General features: G+C 40.2%; 1 protein-coding gene across 7 annotated transcripts in view; it reads right to left on the reverse strand.

Moving 5' to 3' along the window:
* Positions 1–24,172, reverse strand: part of epha3 (eph receptor A3) — a 248,960-nt gene that overhangs the window by 107,827 nt on the left and 116,961 nt on the right. For all 7 annotated transcript variants that reach the window (XM_088083094.1, XM_088083100.1, XM_088083095.1 and 4 more), the window contains 2 exons: positions 9,361–9,591; positions 539–603 (listed from right to left, as the gene is read on the reverse strand). In XM_088083094.1, coding sequence (XP_087939220.1) covers positions 539–603; positions 9,361–9,454 — 159 coding nt within the window. In that variant the 5' untranslated portion in view covers positions 9,455–9,591. The remainder of the gene's footprint in view (positions 1–538; positions 604–9,360; positions 9,592–24,172) is intronic.

A 24,172-nucleotide genomic window follows, 5' to 3' on the forward strand; every position in this document is an offset into this window, starting at 1 on the left:
GTGTATTTTCAGTTAAGAACAAATGGATTAACAACAATGGAAGTCTCAGCAATGGAATTACAATGTTTACATGCAACAGCAGGAAATTGTTATCTCTGTTGTTGATGTGTGTTTACTAAAAAGGGGTAAGCCTATCAACATTCTTGCGTGGATGCTTTAGTGTCTACAACCTAAAATCCTTTAATGCCTTAATCTTTCTTTAAACACATGCACACTCAAGTACCCAAACACCCCACACAGTACATTATTTTCCCTTAAGTATCTTGACCATATGGCAAGCTCCGAACGCTTAACCTCTAACCTGCGAGACGGAGAATAGACAAAAAAAAAAGTCTATAGAAAAAGTGGGTTAATCTGCACTTGGCTCGTGGGTCAGCATGACATAGTGAGAACCACAGGAGTTTGGAAAATCCTGATTTCGTGTGGTGTGGGGTTGAATCCAACACCCAGTTCATGTTGGTGGATGTGCACCCCCCTCCCCCAAAATGTAAGCATATTCAAACATGATGTGGATAATGCAGAGATAAAGGATACTCACCCCATGCGATGGGTAGGAAATCCATCCTAACTCCCCTTGGCTTGCTTTAGAGTCTAACAGGTTGACTGTAGCGAGGAAGAGGAAGAGGAAGAGAGAGAGAAAACAAAGAGAACATATGAGTGTCTAGTCCTTGTTAGCCCCAATTAGCCTTCATCTAATCCTGCAAGAGAGATCATCAACCTCATGCACCGATCATGACTTTATTTACTCAGCTGCCACACACACACACACACACACACACACACACACACACACACACACACACACGCTTACACGTATCCTATGTGAGAGCAGGCTTTTTTGTCTCACTGTGTAAAGCATCAAAGCAGAAGTTGGCCGGACAAACTGGCTACAACACAGATATCCTGAAGAGATATTGAACTAAAGTAGAGCCAACATTTCAAAAGACATATTTATTTTCCAAGTCTCATGCTTTTGACCCATGTAACCCCTGGTTCTACTTAGCCACACACTCCCCTACGGTGATTGGACTGTCATCAGGTGAGGCAGAACTGCATCAAATCTAAATTCAGATGCAATCACCGTTTTCAAAGGTGGTCAGAAATCCGATTGGCCACACTGAAAACAAAATATAAATCCATTTATAATGAATGGAAATACAATTTTATGCATGTGTCCTGCCAACATATTCATTCATATCAAACAGAAACAAAGATGCAGAGAGGGAAATCCGTGTCTAATGGATGGAATATGACAGAGGACAAATCAGACAAGGAGCTCTGTTAGCGTGATGGTGCAAGTTCAGACTTTGAGTTTACATGTGGGTTTCATTGGTCGATATGTGCCAAATTAGCTGCCATGTCAGTACTTAAAGGAATAGTTCGGATCTTACATTCAGTAGATGGCGGTCGATTAGCCCCCAGTTTGGAGAAGCACACAGACGTTCCACCATGGAAGCTAAGCAATATACTGTTGTTGACAGGGGGCAGCAGCAAAACATATTTTAGCTACAAAAAAGCTAACAAAAAAAACGTGTGTGTGTGTGTGTGTGTCAAAATAGAATAATAATCACAGTTTAAATGCACACTATATTTTGAATATTTTCACTGCTTTACCTTTGCCTTTTTCAACAGGAAAGCTGTTAATGGCGTCAGTTTTCCATCAGTGCCCCTCGTCAAAGCCACCGGACTCCATTGAGAAAATCTCTAATTTTAGCTTGCATGGAACATGGGAGCTTCTGGTCTACCACTGCCTTCATTGGGCAGTTTGTATTATTGTGTGACTTTGGTCAGTCAAAACTAATCCTTTTCTATGCCAAGATCACTCAATGACACAAACTCACTGATCAAGGCAGCAGTAGACAAGCAACTCCTGTGTTCCGCAGTGTTAAATTACTGTTTTGCTTAAAGCAGTCCGACTTTGAAGAGAGCAATATAACGGCTTCAGCTACCCAACAAAAATCATTGTCGGGCTGCAATGTAAAGTGCAAAAAATATTCTAAATATAGCATACACTTTAACTGATACAGATTTTTTAGGTGGCTAGAGTATGTTTTGACCCTGATCCCTGTCCACAGCAGTGCATTGCTTAATGTCCATGTCAGTACTTCTGTCTGCTTCTCCAAACTAGGGATTTGGTGACTGACATCCACTGTAGGTAATACACTGACTATGGGTAAGTATCACGTACAACCGAATTTCAAAAGATTCGAACTTTCCAATTAAGGTGGATGGAGGGATGACTTTTGTGCACACATAAACAAATTCTGCGTAGTAATCTTTTATATTTTGGCCAAACTGACTTTAAAATACAGTATCCTTCTCAAGCACATGACAAATAAGCTACAACATTTTCTATTCTTAGTATGTACACGTCTATGGTGTGAATTATTGTCAGTGAATACAACTGTCAGAATGGACCGTGACATATGAAGTGGGGAATGTGAAGTCAGCCTTATGCTCTTTGGATTCACCACTTCAGAAGGCGAACTGTCACTGTGTTTTGGCACCCGATTGTGTTTACAGTCAAGTCAAGAAATAACAGCTAAATACAGCTTGTGACTACTTCCACTTCAAAATAAATAACAGGAAGCACTGTTTACTGAAGCTACAATAAAACTAGTGTAAATAAGTTGGCACTACTTATTTTGATTAATTGCATTTTGAGTTTTTATTCCTTTTCACTCTTTTTCACAAACAGAGACCAGAGAAAATGAATATGGTGCCTCATTTTAGTGTGAAGAAGAAACAAACCGATAGTGGGCTGAAGTGTGACAAACGGTGATACAGCCATGGTTAACAAGACTCTTATCTGTGCACATTTTGAGGAAGGTGTTCAAACTGGCTTCACTTTTTAAATTGTCGTTTTTCAAGCCTGTAACATTAAAAACTATACTTAAGTAGTTATTTACTTTTTACTATGCCTTTACTATGACTTAATAACCATCCAAAAAATACACATGAATTTACATGCTGTTGCAACTGAACAGCCTGAAAAATGAAGCATAAATAATCAGCTAATGTAAACAGATGGTAAAACAATAAAGGAGCATTGTTAAAACAGTCTCCTCTTTTAAATTTGAACCTGAAACTGACTCAGCCTCTTCCTCATCCACAGAGCAAGTCAGTCCGCAGCTCAACACACACAAACAAGTGTACTCTTACACACACATACACAACAAAGTGAAGCAGCAGTGCAGTCAGGCCCTGCAGCTGTAACTCTATTCACTGTGAAAATATGAGCAATACAATCTCCCTGTACTCTCCCATTCAAAGCTTCAGTAAGCAACAGTGTACACATCTCCAAAGACAGCCAAAAAAGAGTATTCGTTGGTCATGACGGGCTGTTCTCTCACAAGTAGCAAAAAGTAAATTTGCAGAGAAAAGTAATTTTGACGCTCCAAGAATTAATTGTTGTTTCACACTGGAATAAAGGTTGATTTGGAAATCATCATTTTCTTCAGGCAAGTCTGATAACTATCAGCCAGTGTGGCAAAAAAAAGAGCCTGAAAGGGAAAAGCGAAGAAGGAAAGAGACACACAAGGAGACTTATTATCAAAATCCAGGCTCAAAAAGCTACTGAATTGAGGCTCACCTGAGCTGTAGCCGTGCTTAGCCACTCAGCCAGTTGAGTGGCAGTAGACACATTCCTATTAGAGTCTAATGAAGCTATCTGTTCATGTCAGATAATAGCAGCTCAGCATCCAGGGCCATTGCTTCCAATTTACATTTCTCAACGAGCCGAGCCCACCACTCAAATTGAGCCGAGCGGGGGAATTTGAGAGCAGAAAATTAGACGGCTCTCATATCGCAGGAGGAAAAAAGCCCCCTCCAGCTGCACTTGGCTGGGGAAATCAGCACCCACACCCACATACACACACACACAAATGCATGCATAAACACACTGTGTTACCCCCCCAAAAAAAAAACAAGATCACACCAAAAGATGCGCCCCATCCAAGAAGCTAAAACACACAGGAAAACACATGTATTTGTACGAAAAGGCAACAAATACAAAAACACTCTCAAAATAAAAGCATTTACAAACACACACACTTGCATGTACTGTATGCATACACTCCTTCTCACCACATACCCCCGCGCATGCGTACGCAAAGCGGGCACAAAATAAGAGCAAACATTTGCTGACAGTCTTCCTCGCTCCCTCGCACACACACACACACACACATACACACACACAGTCGGTTAGCAAGCTAGCGTCAGCCAAGCATATAGCCCCTGCCCCATCAGGGAGTGCCTCTGAACGGGAACTCAGAGTATTAATAGCAAACTGAGCCAGCCTGTCTGGGAGGGAGCAAAACATCACAGAGGTAGGAACAGGTGAATCAATATATAAACACATACCTATAGGCCACCATCAAACACACATAAACTGACTCTGACAAATTGGAGGTATGAGGAGACTCTATACACGCCACAGGCAAGCAGAACCCTGCTGAAACTGTTGGGAATGCATGATTGGGGTGTGGGGGTGTCCGGGGGGTATATACTGTATCATCCAACCACTGAACCCAATGAGCTCCTTGCAAATACAACTTGAAACCACTTCATGTAGCAATGTCTTTTTTTTTTTTTTTTTTACATGCTAGTGACCTACTATCGCTTGGCATAGCATATGCTGAAATATTAACATGAAACATTGGAGCAAAGATCTACAGGGGGTCTATTTTGATGTCTACGTTCTCATAATTTAACAGCTAAGTTAACCATTAATGCCTGGAACAAACTCGAATTCAATAGCCCTCTCACTTCCAGTAAAATATGATCATATGAAAACAGCAGATGCACATGGAAATGTAATCCTCAGCCTGCACAGGCACAATTAAAATGTTGGACGAAGGAGCTGTCATTCAAAGACGCTGCTCCAGAATCAACACATGGCTCCATCAGTAAAGCAGAGACCCCTCCATCTGGACTCAGAGGAGAACAGGATAGAAAAGTTGCGTGTTTGTGTAATATCTCCCATCTCGTTGCGAACAAGGTGGAGAGGGGCTTTGTCTGTGCAGCCTGGCTCTGTGCATGTGAAGGTTGGCAGGCCGCAGTGCAGGCAAAGCGAGGCGACTTGTGTCTGTGTTAAAGGGTGAAGTGTTCACCTCCCATTATGAATTATTCAAGTGCAGAGTCGCTCTGTCTGATGTTGCTGCTGCTTGCCCAACCCCTCTGCCCCCATTCCTCTTTCTTTCTTTTTCTTTCTTTTCTTCTTTCTTTCTTTCTTTCTTTCTTTCTTTCTTTCTTTCTTTCTCTTCTTTCTTCTATTCTTACACCTTCTCCCTTACACTTATATGCCTTACATACACATAAAGACTCCCACATAAAGGCATACAGCACTCTTGCACACTTACTGTATAATCTTATATCTCTACACATAAACCTACACACAGAGAAACACACGCACACAAACCTTGTGATTTTATCTCACTCTGAAGACTAAAACACATGCTGTTAAATTGAAGATGGCTCTGTCCATCTTCAGCTCACCGCTTGGCCAACACATATAAATATAGGCCCATAGTATATGTCGAAAAAGAGGGTTTATTTTTAAAGGAGGGGCATATGTAAGCACATTTCCAGCACCTCTGAAAGGTACCATCGCTCACAAACGCCCATCCGTCCCAGCGGGACTGCTGCGCCTGGCTCTCCGGGCCAAGCCTCCCCACCGCCGGCTAAAAATACCAGAGGCCTCCCGACGCCCCGCAGCGGGCCAACATCACACCACGCAGCCACGCAAAGGGGACACTGTGCACCCCAGCAAAAATAACCAACTACTTTATTTTATTTATTAAATTAAATATGGGGAGAAATATATATTTTCAAGCAAAGTATTATATGTCACGTCCGCCCAAAGTTCAAGTGTTCGCGCCACCAAATGATATTCTGAAGGATTTCGTCCTGTTTCCCCAACTTGTTTTGTTTGTTTTTCAAGATATTTCCAACCAAATGAAAGTCACGCTGTAAATTATATTTTTTTAATGTAATAAGTAAATAAAAAAATATATTTTTTTTTAACTGGAAGCACGGTGCTGAGATGGGGTAAAGATTACAAGAAAAAGCTAACTCTGGGTTCCTTAGAAAAATAAATTAATATTACGCAAGTTTTCCATCATCCTGTTCAAAGTTGATATTTGTTTTCAATGAAAATATATTTCTTTCAGTATTATGCAAATAATTTATTTATTACAGTATGCCTATAAAAGTTCGATATCCAAATTGGAAAAATAAGGACTAATAATGAATTTACTAATTTACTATTAGAGCTTTTATATATGCGTGAGAACTCTGAACGAATTTACAGCAGACCTTTTCTATGACTATCGATTTTCAAGTTTACAAACAGGCATCCTTTGTTTACTCCGAGAGCTCTTTCACAATCTGCTGCGCATTCACAGCCTTTAATCAGCTGCAGCCTGTCAGCGTAAAAAAATAAAAAATTAAAAGCCAGCGTAACTTTATTCTTCACTCTGACCAAAGTTTTGTGACTTGTTAGGTTTGTCATTTTGTCTAATTAAAAAATGCAAATGATTAAAATGAAGACAGCGCATTTGGTGACTTTTGAGGTGACTTTTACGCAGCAGACAGTAAACCAGTGTCAAATCTGGTTCTGTCCGATAGTCTGGTGAAAGTTAGTGTCCTCTTTACTTTATTCCATGAGGGAAAAAGTGGCTCAGGTCAGTGAGTTTTAGTTCATGTTGGTTTCATCTGCTCGCGACGCTGTATAAGATATCTACTGGTGATATGACCTGTGATCAAAGCTGTAAGCTGGAGCATCGTCAGATTCATAAAGCAGGACGGTCCATTTGCACCAACGCCTGTCAGACGGCCGAGAGAAGCTCCTGATCGAAAGTGTGTTTTGTCCTGTTAGTGTCGGGTCATGTTTGCGGTATAGCTTCTATATGAATTTCTATAGGCTACAATATGTAAACGCAGCGGCTCGATACTGACACTCTCTGGCAGATTTATGTCTTGGAAAGGTGAGTTTAATTGGCCGATTTATTTTTCATGTTGAAACATCGCACTTTTTCTGTTCTAACTTTTTAGATTATTTATCTCCCTCCTTCCTGATACTTATAACGTCTCTCTCTCTCTCTCTCTCTCTCTCTCTCTCTCTCACTCACTCACTCTCTCTCTCTCTCTCTCTCTCTCTCACACACACACACACACACACACACACTCACACAGTCTCTCTTCCCAGCAGACTGCTGTATATTTTTTCAGGGGTGCTGTGTATTTTAAGTGGTTTTGTTTCTTTTTTTACTGCTGAGGTCGCTGCTCCTATAATATCCATCAGCTTTATACCCCATTAAACTACTTAAATCTTGTCTATTATAAAATAACTGTTAAAATTATCCTAAAGTTTCAGATTCACAGAGCACATGTGCTGTAGGCCTAGCTGACCTGACTTTTTTTTTTTTTTTTTTTGATTTTCACACTCATGCTCCTCTGTCAATAATCATAAATGAAACTCATTAAGGCCCCTGCATTACCAACTATAAGCAGAGCTTGGACTGCGATCTTTGCCTGACATAAAGGGGCTTAGAACGACTAATTGTAAACAATTTTGATATTGGACACACACACATACACACACTCAGAAAAATAAATAAATAAAACATTTTTAAATCGTTCAGTGGACAAAAATCATGCGTATATTTCTTAATGAAGTGTTTGACAAAGAAACATATGTAAATTTAGGAGTAAATCACAACCTAGATGAAAATTTAAACTTTAGTCTCAACTGGAGTTCTCATCAGTGTGAATTATGGGCTACATAAACTCAACGGAAACAACACAATCGATGGTTTATTTGGGCTGTGTGCATATCCTGGACAACTTTTCCTTCAGGATGTTTCTATTGGATAATGACTGCTCTTTTGACCCATAGACCAAAACTTCCCAAACTCATCCCACAACATCAGGAAGAGTTTGTTTCTTTCTTGTTTAATTTCTGACACGGGCGGCAGAGGGATCAGAACCATGTCTCGATGCCTTTATCACTTCACTTGTCTGTCTGAACATTTAATTACTGCAGAGTAGATTACACCTATTGAGGCTCTTTCGCATGCATTTAATCACATTATTGGTCTTAAGGTTTAAATCACTCCAATGTAAATATGTCCCTCACGAATTCACGAGTAGCACAGTTTCAGAATAAGGGGCTGTTTCATTTACTTGTTATATTTATTTTACAGCAATTAACTTAATTTGAGCTCAGTCCCTTTAGACTATTGACCCAAATCTTCACCCAAATGTGTTGTTTTCCTCCCTGTGGGCAGTTTTAACCTTCAAAGAAGTCAAAGCACCTTCAGTACGCGTGCGCCTTTCCTTTTAACTTTAACCCCGCCGCTAAACACTTTAACCATGACAAGCTCAGGGCGTAAAAGTGACGATGCTTTATATATATATTTTTATTTTTTTTTTTTTAAGCTGAGCAAATGTGAAAATGAAAAAGCAGACTGATTCGCGTGTTTCCACCGCAGTTCCACTGGTTTGAAGAAGCGACTGCTGAAAGTGAACGGGGCTGTCTCGTTCTGCCGGCTTTCAAAATAATGCCACATGCTCACAGTCGCAAAAGAAGTGGCTCAAACTCGCAATGTAAATAAGTGAAATTACTGCACCTTCATTATATTCCACTGGTTTAACGACACGTCGGGGGAGAAAAAAAAACAAATTTTAAACAGTTATTAACCTTACATGACTCCGTAAGATCTCGGAGAGATATAGCTAAACGATCTCTATGGTAGCATACAAGTCAACTGTTTCGGATTTATTCAGGTCAGAGCCATAAAACCAGACATCCGCGTCTTTACGCACAATGCGATTGTGCTCATCTTCTACTTATTGCCTTTAAATCAGCGTGACTGTTTGCCTAACTGGGGCGTCCACCCCAAACGGATTCTTGAAAAAAAAAGATCAACCCGAACCTCTCATGGCAACCCAGGCACCAGAGTTTCTCCTCGCCCGGTGCTAACTCCGCACAGGGCGCTTTGGGAGCTGTCTCGCGATCGCTCACTCCATTCATCCCCATTTAATCAACTATTAACCCCCCGTTCGCGTGATTATCCGAAATTAGGCTACACAGTCTCCCTTGTTTGGCTTTACTTTCAAGTTGACTGCCTGATTATTGTCTGTAAATGTTCATATCCCGGCTCCTCGTGATCCTCGGTGTCACCTCCGCGCGCTTTAGATCATCTTGTTATTGTTATCACCATAATTTGGACAGTGGCAAGTCCGCGGTGTGCGCACAGCACTGTGCCGTATAGCGCACCATTCTCACGCGCGCGCACACAAACACACACGCATGAACACACGCACACACACACGTCCGCAGACTGAGAGTTGACTTACCTTCATTAGGGGGGTAGATGATGGAAAACGCAGGAACAACGCAGGACAACAAAAGAGGTAAAATGGAAAGGAGTGATCGCGGATTGCAATCCATGGCGGCGGATCAGAGGTACATAACTCCATGAAGCCACTGACTGATCTGAGAGCGTCTTCTCTCCACTCAGCTTTCTCTCCTCTCTTCGCTCCGTCTCCCTCCGGTTGGGAGCAGTTTTCCGCTGGGTCCTACAGAGTCTGACAGACAGCAGAAAAACACCAAGTTCACTACAGGTCACTTTAGATCCGTTACTTGACGTGAATGACAAATTCAGCATATTTTACGGCCGGAGTCGGTGCAAAGCTGTAATTTCACACACTAAAACTGTGACGAGAAATAAGAAAAATCTATCTGAAAACAAAAGGGAAACACCACATGGTGCTGAGACACATAATTCAATCACATGTATTACCTTATTCAAGCAGAGTTTGTTTTCCAAAGAAAATAAAAATACATTTTCACTTAGACCAGGAGAAAATATGCCACCTATTATCACATCAGAGTATCATTTAGACTTTATTGGGCCAATTACAATTACATCTGCTCAATTCAGGAGCCACAAGCCTTTATTAGAACAAGTGAGTGTGAATGAAATGCACTTAACAGCCAATAAGAATTTCTTTTTTAAACAAGACTGTGGGACAGTCAATGGGAACCTGATGTTTTTAATAAAACAGCCAAAGGTGGCCCGTGATTTTGAATTTTACACAAGGAATGTATTGGTTTTAATTTAAACTGGAGAGCAAACCAATATTGAACACTTGTTTTATATCAAGATTTTGGAGCAGCCAACAGAATCCTGTCATTTTTAATCATTCCAGACTCTGACATGGCCAAGAGGGACATGTTCTTTAACCTTATTTGGGGACAAATAGAACCCAGATGTTTGTTTTATTCGGTCACAAGGAAAGTGTTGCAGATTATACGAACAGCGAGTTTTTTGAAAGGCAAAGTGTGTGCATGTAAGATTTTTGTTCATATTATTGAGGCTGTTATGCCTTACAAAAATCAGAAATTCTCGCCATAATTAACTTGTTTTGTGTTTAAATACAGTTTTTATGACAACCGATATCTGCGATATCTGTTTAAAAATATTTTAAATTTACAAAAAGCTTGTGTCTCGGCTGCCTTCAAAATGTAGTTTGACTGAATTTGAAGAGACAAGTTTAGGTAAATTTGTTATGATTCCAATTATCTTCTCAAATTCAAAATGCTTAAAAATCCAAGGCAGCGTGGACACTAACTTTTTTGAGTTAAAAGAAATAATTTATTTTTCAGTGTATGTATAATTTTAACATATAGCTAATAACCTACATATGAAACAAAAAATAATGTTTATCTACTGTCCCTATGTTTCCAGAGTTTTATTTATCATTGTTTATTATGTGCTTAATTGGGTCTGCTGTGTGCATTTTTCTGTGAGGGCCATTAGGGGCCCCTGACACCACAATACTTGATCTGCACTGAAAGGCTGGGGTGGTGGTGTAACGTCAGGGCCCTCGCTGAGACGCCAGCTGTTGTGGTGGGGGGTTGGAGGCTGGAGGTTGGGGAGGCATCTGACGTATGGGAAAAGTTAAAGGACGCAGCACATGCACACACCATCGACACTGCTCCACTTGGATTTGTAGAAGCTGTTGCAAAATTCTGATTACTTCATAATTTCCTGAGCGTAATTTATAGCACTGTGGGCTGCAGCAGGAGGTCTCACTCAAAAAAAAAAAAAAAAGTCTAAAGAAGTTCCTCAACATATTTTCCGTGATGAAGACCTAATTTATTGAGCACATTTCAATGGTTGGGTTTTTTTCCAAAGCTGAAAAAAATGCCAAATGTCACAATTTAACTAATGCTAATGTTATGAATGAATTTAATGAACTTTTATTTCGAAGGAATTATTGTATAAATCATTGCCACACACATTGCTAAATTTGTGGAAATGTGTTAAAACCTATGCAAATGACACACAGCATTTTGAAAAATGGAAGCACATGTGTAGCATTCACACGCAGCTGCATTTTCAGCAGGAAAACCTTTTGTATTGTATTGTTTGTCTTGCTCAGTATGTTAGGTGGCTGGCAATGTGATCAAAAGCCCTGTAAAATTAACCGGGGCATTTTACAATGTATGTAGATATTTTAGAACAAATGACTTAACAGCAAACTCAAAGCACCTTTTTCCTGGGAAAGATTTATAGTCTTAGGTTGTCGATGGATACAGTGAGGAATGATGCCAGTAGGTCTCTGGCCGCATTATCAAGAGGCAGTGGCATGTGGATTTACAGCAGGTTTTAGACGTGCCAGCCTTCGTCATACATCATCTTCTACATCCCACTAATTCACTTATTACACACTGAAAGAGATTAATACGCGGGGCCCTACAGCTCACAATCAATTCAAAGGCTAGTCGTTCCAGGCTCGTAGTTTGTAGGTATGAGGAGGTAGTTTCAATGGGGAACTTTCTGAGATAACTTCTTTTCAAATACTACATATTCATGGAAAACTGGCAGGATTATTAATATACTCAAAGTTGGAAAATAAAGCAAACAGGAATTATGGTCTGGATTAATTCCTAATTTAAATAATACTACATTTTACATGGAATTTTCCTATAAGAAAGTACTCAAAAAAGTAGCAAATTAGCATAAAATGAATGCTGATAACAAAACAGATGAAAATTGAAATATTTGCACTGATGCAGAAAAAAAAGAAAATGAAAAAAAAGTGATAATTCTCGATGATGCAGTAAAAATGGATATTAACGGCATATCAAAAAACTTCATGTGACAGACAAACTTAATCAGTCGTTTTCACTTGGTTGTCTGGAGGGCGCTGTCACTGTGTTTTTAGTCAATAAACCTGCAACTTAGTTCAGACTAATTGTTGAAAATCTGTTTCTGATTGTGGTGAATTGGAAAAATGCGATGGGTCCCTCCCGTCTATCCACTCCAGTATTTTTCCCTCCTCTCAATGAGCGCTTGTCCATTCTTGAACCTTTGCCAGTGGAACAATCCGGTATGAGATGGAGGAAAATATTGATTTAGAGGCCGCAATTGTAAGTCATGATGTGTCCTGACATGGCTGTATAGGGCTCCAAACTCACAGAACAGATGTTGTTTAGGCGTAGCTTTTTTGCTGCCAAGGCCTGGCCTCCTTGCACAGTAACATACAAACAAACACAACAGATAGGCTGACTGTGTTTACTGCTCGCTGTCAGTACCCTCTTCCTCCCTGCAGTTCTCAGGCGGCACATTCCTCCATACTTACAGCGTAGAGAAGGAGGAGAAGCCAGCGGGCTGCTGGCATGTAACACTATCCCCCAACACCAAACATCATACCAGGGACGCTTTCTTACCAGTGCCAGCACCACCACTCCTCACCCTTTTCCCTCATCCTTTTATTTTGTTGCAGCCCTACAGGGGATTCTCAAAGTGAAGAAAACTGCAACAGCCTGGTTATTGTTCTAAATAAAACACAATTATAGCTTTTGTTATGTGTATTATCCCCATGTGCATTCTAACAATACAACTATAACATTATTCATGTGCCCATTCAACAGGAATTATAATAACAATAAACAACAATATTTTTGTCAGCCAACACCATTTGATTTGCATGTCAACAAAATGAACCATGTTATTCGAAAGATTACAAAAAAACTTCCAGGCAACATGTACTTCATAGCATTTAGTAGAGACAATACTATTTCTCTCCCTTCGGGAATTCAGTGATGTAGCTAAAAAACAGTGAAAATCGGTGCCTCTGATTTCATTTTCAGGCATTTTGACTGAAATCATGTTACTATCAGCATCGCAGTCTTATCATATGATGAATGTGTCTAGTTGAGTGTGTCTGCATGTTTACACAAAGCAATCAAGTGCCCCCTCCTATTTCCTGCATTTGCACCCATGATTAATTGGGTCATGGTTCATGTGGCAAATTCTCCTCGTCACCCTCAGAGAGACGGCTCTGAGAGGACTGACCGACCTGCCATAACAGGCTGCTGTGAGACACAGCTGGGCCTCCTTCCCACTACCAACAACTCTCTCTCCACATCCAGCCACAATAACGTCCACTCAGACTGCTACAGTGCAGTGAGCCGAGGCCGACAGGGAGGGGAGAGTATAAAGCATGATGGAAGTAGATTTATGTGTTTGTTTTTCAAATAAAAGAAGATATGCTATTTGGACCTTTTTTAAAATCATTTTCTTAATAAGAAACATCATTTTGTAAAATCTGGGGGAAAAAGTTTAAGCAGGCCCTTCTGTAAAGTCTAATTTTTCATGATTTATGGTCTGAAATGTTTTTTTCACAGGCTCACACCTCTAAGGGTAAGAACAGTGAGTGTGTGAGTGACAGCAGTATAAGCAGCTGCGTTGTTCCCTAAAACAAACTACAGAATGGTAAACATAGCCTACTAAAGTTGGATTGTTTTTTTAACTTCAGTAAAAGTAGTAATATCACTGTAAAATATTACACTACATTATGTTTCTTTAATTGTCTTGCAGATATCAGTGTATAAAAGTATTAATGAAAAGAAGAATAGAGTTTGTTTTTGCTGACAAATATGTTTTTTTTGTCTGTGTTTCAAATCAGCTCAGGAGTAGCATAGAAAGAAAAACAGAAACAAAGGGTCAGCTAGAAACTGATGAAAGAAAGAATGAAGGATAGAAATAAAGATGTGATAGCTGAGATAAAAACTAAATGTAAAACTAAATTACAGCTACCAGAAAAAAAGTAATGAAGGAAAAAAAACACAAGATTGAAAAGGTAAAAAATCTTCAAAATAGGAAATTCTCAAGTACAAAACCCCAAAACGGGTCATACATACTAACTGAGCAATTGTTCAGTTACTTTCCAGCTGCTTTCATTATGCTCTGATGAACTGGCAAAGTACCAAAGCATTTGAACCCATTCAGAACTCAATTATATTTAAAAATCTAAAAGCAGCATGATGAAAACCTCCAGAGATTAATATTCTGTTCTGATTGTATGATTAGAAAATCAAATCACAGCAGTATTTCCCTGTTAAAACCATGTTTTTTTTTTCTATTCATTTTTCGGTGACACTCAGATCCACCGCCCTTTACAATGGATTGACGATTTTGAAAAAAATCCTGAGTAAAAGCTATAAATCTTTCAGAGGATAATTTGCACTGTATGGGTAATATAATATCTCACTTTACACAAACAACCATTTAAAAACAAATTATGTAGTTTATTATGCACTTGTAACAATATGAATTATAGACTAAAATGTGCCTTGCACTTCCTCCTTTCCTCATGGTCGGAAAGGATGGGGGTGTGGCTCTACTGCAGTCAACTTTAGATGAAGTGGAACGCTGTGATTGGCTTATAGACACCCCATCAAATGAGTCAGTGTATTTGGGTGGAGTCAGATGACAATAATCACAGCTCTAGAGATCCTAGAAAATGCAGAGGATCTGAGACAAAAAAAATGTAAAATTGAATCTCTTAACTTAACCTTTTGAACTTTGCATGTGACTTCGCATGCCAGACACATCCACTTTTATGAGATGCGTCAGACATAGATATGATAACTTGGAAATGTTAAAGTGTAAGGTGGCTAGTTGGCAACTGTCTGCTAAGTTAGGCAGGACACACCCTTTGTTTCAACTTTCCTAACCCTTTGTTCAACCTTTCTCCAACCGCATGTTGTACAAACTGTATAAATACTCTGTGTATTTGCTCCCTCTTTGCCTCCAATGATCCAACACATTCTCTCGCAAAAGCCTGCTTAATAAAATCCAAAAACATTTTTGTGCTGTCTCACTTTATTGATCTCTCTTAATACATTTCCACAACCAAAATATCTGCCAACAAAAACGTCCAACAAAAAGGATTCCTTGTTTTGCTTAGATTATACATATTTGCCAGAAAGTGGCAAACCTCCTGCATCTCAGTGCAGTGCATCTATTGATGTATTGTTTTTGTGCTACAATAAACAGTGCGGAGAACACTGACTTTTTTGTTGGGATTTCTGTTGATGGTGCTGTTTTCTTTGCATGCTCAGGGTGGATATTGTTGCTCATGCAAACTAACCACTTCAAACTGATTAACCAGTGAAACGTTGGACACGTTTAACTCCACACATTCCAGAGGATTTTTTTTTTCCCCTGGGAAAGACTGACCAGAGAAGCAAAGCTTTCACAAACCAGCCATAAGTTTTGTCACTTCTTACTTATATCTACTGTTTATGCTAGAGATAGAGAGCAGCCTAACAGACGTTTAACTAGATGCGAATGAGAACTGCCCTGAAACAAAACAGTCTGACATGAGGGTTTATTTACTAGAGGACAGCTAAACAAGGCTAAACCATAAGAGCTGGTAATTAGAGAGGGAGGAAACAACATTTGGTCTCCTTGATGGCATTGAGGTTTTGTCGCAGGGAGACACAAAAAAAATGCAAACAAGCAGACAGGAGCTCTCTTTCTCTCTCTGTCCAACACACATAATACAACTGGTCCTCTGTAGAGTAAAACTTGGAGATTTGGTTAATTGTAAATCATAAAGACCCACCTAATGATCAAATCAACTTAAGTTTTCTAAATATATAACTTTGATTCCTTATTGTTAATATACAAAACTGTGTGTTGTCCCCCAAATCAGCTAAACCGATGGCAGTCCTGATCATAAAATGTGAAAAATGAATCATTTTAATTGAGTAAAAAGAACAATTGTTAGAAGGAGAATACTTCATCACTAATCTGACTGTGATAATAAACTCATTTCATGGTATTGCAACATAACAGTCACTGAAAAGTACTGCCTGAGATAATTAGCTAAAGTGAATGGAGGTATTGTGTTTTCTGGGAAGCAGTTGTGTTCTAATACAAGAATACATTCGTCATAGAATCAGCTCTCATCAATCTTTGAAGGACAGTGTCTTAACCCCCATCTCACTCCCTCTGCTGCTCCCTCTGCCAGTATTGTCTTGGATATTATTCCTCCTCCATCTGCCATAGGATTAGATTCACACACACACACACACACACACACACACACACACACACACATACAGTAAGTCAGGTTTTAGAACAATGTCTGCCAAATAAGACCTTGGCAGCAATGCACTTGACTTCTACACGAACTCCAAAGTGACACAAATGCAGTTTTGCACTTTTAGTCACAAAATTCAGCTCAAAAACAAAGAGGGGGGAATGCGACATCTCAACTATTCAGTTAACACAACATATATGTAAGTAATCAATGCTAAAAAGCTCACAGTTTAAGTTCATATTTAATAGATGATTTTGTTTGAAGTTCATTCAGCTGTGGTTAAACATCCAGCTTATCACGTTCTCATCTTAAGGTGTCAGTGGACTTCTGCGTCTACATATTACGCTCCAGGTATCCTTCTGCATCTTCTCTTTATATTCCGGGCTGGTGTTACTGTGATGTCACACAAGCACATGGTACGATTATGCTGCATGTGGTTATGTTTAGGCAACAAAAGCACATGACAACCAATGCTGAGGCATCAACAAATGGACATGCTGGCACAGATGGTATGGATTAGGGGAAGAAGGCACGTGACAAGGTTTAAAAAAAAAAAAAAATACAGATTCAGACGGAAAGTGAACACCGGACTTCTGCATTAAAGTCTGGGGTTTGTTGGACCCATCCGCTGCCCCTCCTGCCTGCAGTATAGACACCTTTGCACTCCTTATATTTCGTTGTTACCGGCATGGCAGTGTTTCAACTTGACGCTGTTCTTGTGGTGTATCATGTGGAGGTGACAGGTTCCATCTGGACACACGCATTCACAAGTGATGCTGTCCATCCACCGTGCCAAGGCACAGCCATCCAGCAGCATATAATAACACCACAACCACTACTATCTGGCAATGTTCTCAGATGATCCTGTCCAGGGGCATAACATGAAGGTGACACTAAAGGTGGCTTTTGCTGTCGGGACCGTACGCCGAAAGCATTGTCAAAGCATTGTTATTTGACAACTTCGGAATGAGAGCTGGCAGCAGAGATGGAAGCAACGAAGCACCCTTTGCAGTGGTATAATAGGCACCAAGGACATCAGCTCATCACATACCACCTCTTTGTCTGTTGACATCGGTTTCAGACACGGATGCACAAGGCACCTTTTGCAGCAGAATGCTATGCAAGAGGCATTTCAGTTTTAGCAGCAATGGGCAAAAATCAAAAACAGCAATGTCCAAACCCTGAAACATCCAAAACAAATGCAAAAGGGTACATAGATCATCTTATTTAGATGTGCAGATCCCCTGACGATGTGGCGGTCTTTGACGAGCTGGGATTAGAACATAACGTTTTTTATGTACTATTAAACCCTAAAAGACAGCATCTATAATAATAGTTCAAAACATGAGAACAAGAAGTTCTTCACATCAATCAAATGTCATTAAGCTGATGTCAGTGGCTTTGATAATGTGTGTGTGCCTGCCTGTCTGCTTTCTAAAGGCTTTGGAGCTGCAGTCATCATCGGGAAGACAGTCAGGTCTGTTGCTACGTTGTTGCAAAGACATTTAACTAAAATATTCAGGAGAAAAGCACCTTAATTATACAGATGATGGAGTGCAGGCCCTGAAGTCGTGTGTGTTTGTGTGTGTGTGTGTGTGTGTGTGTGTGTGTGTGTCAGTATCACACATTTTCCATAATAGCGTCTAATTGGCCTATGGCTCCGCAGATCTCTCACTCTCATTGGGTGCATCTGTGTTGTCGAGACTGTTCTACTTATTTTTTTTTTCTTGAAGAGACATATTTATATGTGCAGATGCACATATACATATATATTTATGTCTGTGTTATACATATGCAACATGTACACATGCAAACACACACAAACAAGTGTGCACAAACTATGCACGTAAACACGAAGTGTGGTGTATTGTGACAGACTTTAGTGTTTACCTCTGGTGCAGCGGGAGAGGAAGACGAGACAAAATGGAAGACACTGTGGAGTCAGGAAGCACACACACACACACACACACACACACACACACACACACACACACACACACACACACACACACACACACACACACACACACACACTTGTTGCCTGCTTCCTGCCAAAGCTAGGCAACTAAATGAGGTGTTCCTCTTTCATTAATCATGGCTGTTGTTCAGGTTACCTGAGCGACACACAGTCAAGCAGTTAGGGTGAAAAAAAGGCAGCAGGAGCACTGAGTGACACTGAACAGCCTCATACACACTAATTATATTACATTAATGTGATTATTTCAACACCTACTCATTAAATTACACTCTCTCAGCCTCCACAGAGCATTTTTATTAAGGGCATGTTTTATTTATTTGTGAAGGTATAGGACTTTGACACAGAAGCATGTTCTGTAGGCACTGAAATACAAGGATTAATGTGTTTCATAGATGTAAAACAAGCTTTGAGAGTGGTCACGTTTAACCGTAATCTAAATGTAAAACAGAACTGGGTGTAATGCAAATGTCTTAATAGTAATGTCTTTGTTACCACCCTTATGTGAATTTCTGTGTTTCTGTCATCTGCTCCTAGTCTCGCCTGTGGAGCTATGAACAGTTGGCAAGCATGGTGAAAACCAAGGTTATGGGTGTGGTGCACATCTACACATGTAATCCCAAATGCCTTAGTACGACCTCGTGTTGAAACATCAGAGTGTCCTGGCTAAGTCCTCCCTGGAAGCCTCACTGAGATATGTTTGTGGCAATGCTCTCAGCCGTGCTATGATGCATAATATGCAGATTACAATCCCACTGGAAAAATAGCTAAACATTTCTTACAATATTGCCATTCATTAGTCAAACATCACGAGACAAACCTTTCGACCGCAAGGCATTTTAACTACTGTGAAATGAAAGCAGCGCCAAGAAATGCTTTCCTTCATGTGTAATGCGTTCAAAAGAAGAATCCCATTAGAAGCATTTTTATAATCATCAAAGAACTACACTTTTCATTTATTATCATCTTCACAGTCTGCCAAAAAAGTATTAACTCTATACTTTTTATATGCTGGGTGCTGTTTTGAGTGCAGGAATAAACGCGCATTTACAAGGAGCTTATAGATCATTAAAAAGCTTTATAGAAACTGACTGTTACTGGATAAGCAAACTACACTCTGTCAAAGAGCTCAAGTAAAATGTCACAGGAAAGTGAAGCTGAGTTGCTGATGTGAGCAAGCGAACAATTATGTGCTTCTTGGACTGGGAATCATTATATTTGCTCAGTTGAAAATAATCGCATCCACTCATAATAAGAGGTTGTCACATTAGTGATTATACATTGCTGACGATGCTCAAATTGCTTGCTCTTCAAATTTCCACACTTAGACAAAAACCACCATGTATGACAACTAAGACGGTGTTTCAACTTTTTATCACTTAAAGTAAGTCTGCTGGCTGTGTTTCTTTTTTTTCCAGCTGCACTATGCAGTAACACCTGATAGAATTTGCCCAAAGCTACCTCTCCAACAAAAGAGTAAGACAGACAGACTTTATAGTTGTTTAGCCTTTGTTGTTGCTGTTTTGTGTCTCTTTGTAGTTGCTACACATCTCTCCCTGATTTGGTTCTCTTTATGGTTGTTCTGAATCTTTATAGTTGTTCTGTGCCTGTTATTGTTTTTCCCCTTTTCAAAGTCATACTGTCTCTCCTTATAGTTGAATCTTTTGGGGTTTTTTTCATCTTTTTGTAGGTGCTTTGTGTGTCTTTGTAGTCATTTTATGTGTCTTTGTGGTTATTTTCAGCCCCTTCTTAGTCCAAATTCATTGAAAAGCACCTGGCATAGGGGTGTGATGCCAAAACCCACCTTCTGGGTCCAACCTGAATGTGGCTGGATGTCATCAAATGAGAATGCGGTCGGACAGAACCGGTGGCGTGTTACCGAATGCTGGTGGACAGCCGGATGGAACCGGGCACGTCCCCACGCAACACTAAAAAACGTGGCCAGACAGAGCCAGTCATGTGCGCATGAAACACTGAGGACACTGTCAGGTAATAACGGAGTTTGAAGTTTGCTTCCTATGTGTGTGTGTGTGTGTGTGTTCTTCTAAACCTTGCCATGTGCCTCTTTTGCCTAAACCTAGCCATCCATGACTTTTTTGCTTATCCTAACCAGTCCATGCTGTCGTGTAAACATTAGGACCATGCTGCTTTCTGCATGCTTTGACATCACGGTAACGGCTGCGTCATCCCACCATGTGCATTTGTTGACATCACCGTAACGCATCCCTGAGCGTTAACAGCTTACACAGAAGGATACCTAAAATGTCATAGGTAAATGCAGAAGGTCCTGACACAGCGGCACCTTGTGATGAGTGAGAACATGTTTTTAAAATTCTTTGGTAATTGTGTCAGTCTCTTTGCATCTCTTTGCAGCTGTTTTGCAGTTCTTTGTAGTCATTTTATGTCTCTTTGTGATTGTTTTGTATTGCTTTGTAATTGTTTAGTGTCTCCTGTTTTTTTTTTGTATCTCTCTCTCTCTGTTGTTGTTTTGACCATTTTTGTAGTTAATTTGTGTGTTTTACATCTCTTTGTAGTTGCTTTGTGTCTCTTTTTACTCATTATGTGTTTCTTTGTGGTCATTTTGTGTGGCTTTGTGATTGCTTATCCCCTTCTCGTACTCTTCATAAGTCTCCTTTTGTCTTTTTGCTGCTGTTTTGCATCTCTTTGTAGTTGTTTTGTTTCTCTTTGTGGTTGTTCTGCTTCTCGTTGTAGTCATTTTGTTTGTCTTTGTGGTTGTTTCGCATCTCTTTGTAATTGATGTGTGTTTTTTGTTGTAATTTTGTGTCTATTTGTAGTCATTTTGTGTGCCACTGTGGTTTTTTATCCCCCTCTCATAGTCATTGTGAGTCTCTTTTTGTGTCTTTGCAGCTGTTTTGCATGTCTTTGTAGTTATTTTGTTTCTCTTTCTGGTTGTTTTGCATGTCTTTATAGTTTCTTTTTTATCTTTTGTAGTTACTTTGTGTCTCTTTTTAGTCATTTTGTGTGTCTTTGTGATTGTTTATCCCCTTCTTGTAGTCATTGTGAAACTCTTTTTGTGTCTGTAGATAATTGTCATCTATCTGTAGTCATTTTGTGCCTCTTTCTGGCCTTTTTGTGTCTCGTTTAAGTTGTTTTATGTCTCCTTGTGGTCATTTTGAGTTTCCTCTTGTTCGGTATATTTCTCTTCAAGTGACATTTTGCAGGTTAAGGCCAGAGGGGGCCCTGGGCTTGTGACTGGTAGGCCTGTTCAGTGATCCATCCATGTAGATAAATGGTGTTCTACTTCACTGTTTATAAATTAATGAACGGTAAAGGTCAAAACAAGCCAATGACTCTATCATTACTCATCATAACCAACCTTGTTCCCGTAAAAAAAACTAACCGGCACTTCATCATGGATCAGGTATGTTGGCATTCATTATCCCATTATTTGTCAGTGCAGTCTAAGTATGTACATCCCTCAGCACACATGGTTACCATCAGCACAACTCTCACCACAAAACCACAGTGTTAGTCTAATCTCTAAATACCGTGTATAATGGCCCCCGTGTCATTATGTTGCTTCGCTTTATGACACACACGGCCCTCAAATCGGCACAGCGATGAGTGTGTGTTTGTACCGCATCCAACCCTGAAACACTGTAATACTGAATGGCAAAACCCTCATCAGCCGTCACAGCGGCTGTCTTTCATATGAATAGTGTCTGATACTCTTCCTGTCTTGTTTTAGATGTTTTAAAAGCATTCTGGAAGGGGGCTTAACAGGCTTTTACCGACAAGTAGGCACATGGTCTGAACACTGCAAGCCTTGGTGCTTTTGTGTTGAGCTTTTATCTATTCGGGTAGATGGGGAAGGTGGGGACATGTCTAAAAAAAGTAGAGACATTTGAGTAAACTTATATCATCATCCGTCTGTCTTTTATTCTCGCTATCTTTCTTTCTGTCTCTCAAAGTCTCTTTCTCTGCTACCAAGACTCATCCTGAGAACAGAGAGATTACCTCCATTTGTCTTCATTAGCATATTAGCGAACAGGCCCTTTGCCGGAGCCCGTGGGAAATTGCTGTAATTGCTAAGATAGCTGTAGACTAAACCACTGAAGGAATCTGTAGAGCTGTGTGTGCACACACTCCAGTAATGGAGGGATTTCAGAGATGAACTTCACCTTGACTCCCACGTTCCTCTCTTCTGTCGAATATCTCTGCATGTGCACACTGTATGTGAGCGAGCACGGAAAAGCTGCGAGGAAAACAACAGCCCAGAAAATTACTCCGAGCAGCCAGCTGTTTCTGAATCTCATCATAGGAATTTATCAACAAGCATAATTCTGGCACCAGCCTCCTATGGCGATGCGAACGTTTCCATGAAAAGAATCATCACACGACTTTCCCATCCTCACTTATGAGAGCTAGCTGCTTATGAGGGGTATTTTTGAGTTTCCAATTCATTCGAATGAATGCAGAAATGAATTACCCTTGCATATGTGAACTACTAGGGAGGAGAGGTTGTTTGATCCATTCTAATATATGGATGATTGCAATACACTGTGATTCAAATTATGAAGCGTGCACTCATCCTCAAAAAACACCCCATACAGTCCAACTGGCAGCTGAAATGCTCCTAATTGCAAGGCACAAACAAACACGAAAATTACAGCAACTGTGCCCAATTAGGGGATATTTTTGCATTGCTTTCTCTGGTTCTATGGTTGATTAGCTGCCTGTTCAGGTAAGCAGTTATCATTGAGTACATCTAAAGTTCGCAGAGTTCAGATCAATAGTGTGGTTCCAAAATGTGCTGTGAACTAAATGGGATTTGTGTCTAAGAGTTGTATAAATATACACATGTTGCCTTGAGTGTGTTGATTATATGAATTCGATAGCTTCAGGTATACTACGCAGGACTTTCTTAAAAAAAAAAAAAAAAAAAAACTGTATCAAATGTTGACAATGTATGTAGCCAGAATAGGGCCAGCATATCTGGCCTGATTCTAGGGCATCATTTATCTCTCAGCCAAGCTGTGCAACCAGACACAACTAACTTATTTCTTCCACTGTGCCAGGTTCGGTTCAATGCTGGGCCAGGTTATTTATTGGTTTAGGGCTAAGTGATGGCAGTGTCTGCAGCCGGAGTCAGACCAGGAGTTAAGCCAGATTCTGGGCGATCATTTATCCATATAGTCTTAGACAGGTAAGGCAACAAGACATGGACCAACTTAATTCTTTTGGTGCAGGAAGTTTGGGCTAAGGCTGGGCCAGATCATTTTTGATAAATGGCCAGTGATAACAGCATCAGCTGCCAGGATCAGGCTTGCTTGTTTGGCTTAATTCTTGATCATCATTCAAGCTGAGTCTCAGCCAAGTTGGGCAATCCGAACTGGGCGGACTTATTTCTTCTGGTGTGCCAAGTTTGAGCCGATGCTGGGCCAGGTCATTTTTTGATGAAGGGACAGTGATTGCAGTGTCTGCAGCCAAAATAGGGCTAGCTTATTTGGCCTGATTCTGGGGCATCAATTATGCTGAGTCTCAACCAAGTCGGGCAACAAAACACAGCCTGACTGATATCTTCCTGCATTACGAGTTCGGCTGATTTAGGCTACCTGGGGAGAATCATACTAAAGTAATCCCTCTCAATCATGACTTATGACCCACTAGAAATTTGTGGCGTGTATTTATCTGTGGAGACCCTGCCTGCCACCTGTATTATCTTATTTTTTCTTTTTTGCTACTGTCAAGACATTCAGCCAAAAACAGGTGAGGTCAGGACTTAATTAAAAAAGTAGCAAACACATAGTAGCACCATCCAAGAGGAGG

The sequence above is a fragment of the Plectropomus leopardus genome, chromosome 10 (assembly GCF_026936395.1).
Source record: "Plectropomus leopardus strain MGB_pleo_1.0 chromosome 10, ASM2693639v1, whole genome shotgun sequence".
NCBI lineage: Eukaryota > Metazoa > Chordata > Actinopteri > Perciformes > Serranidae > Plectropomus > Plectropomus leopardus.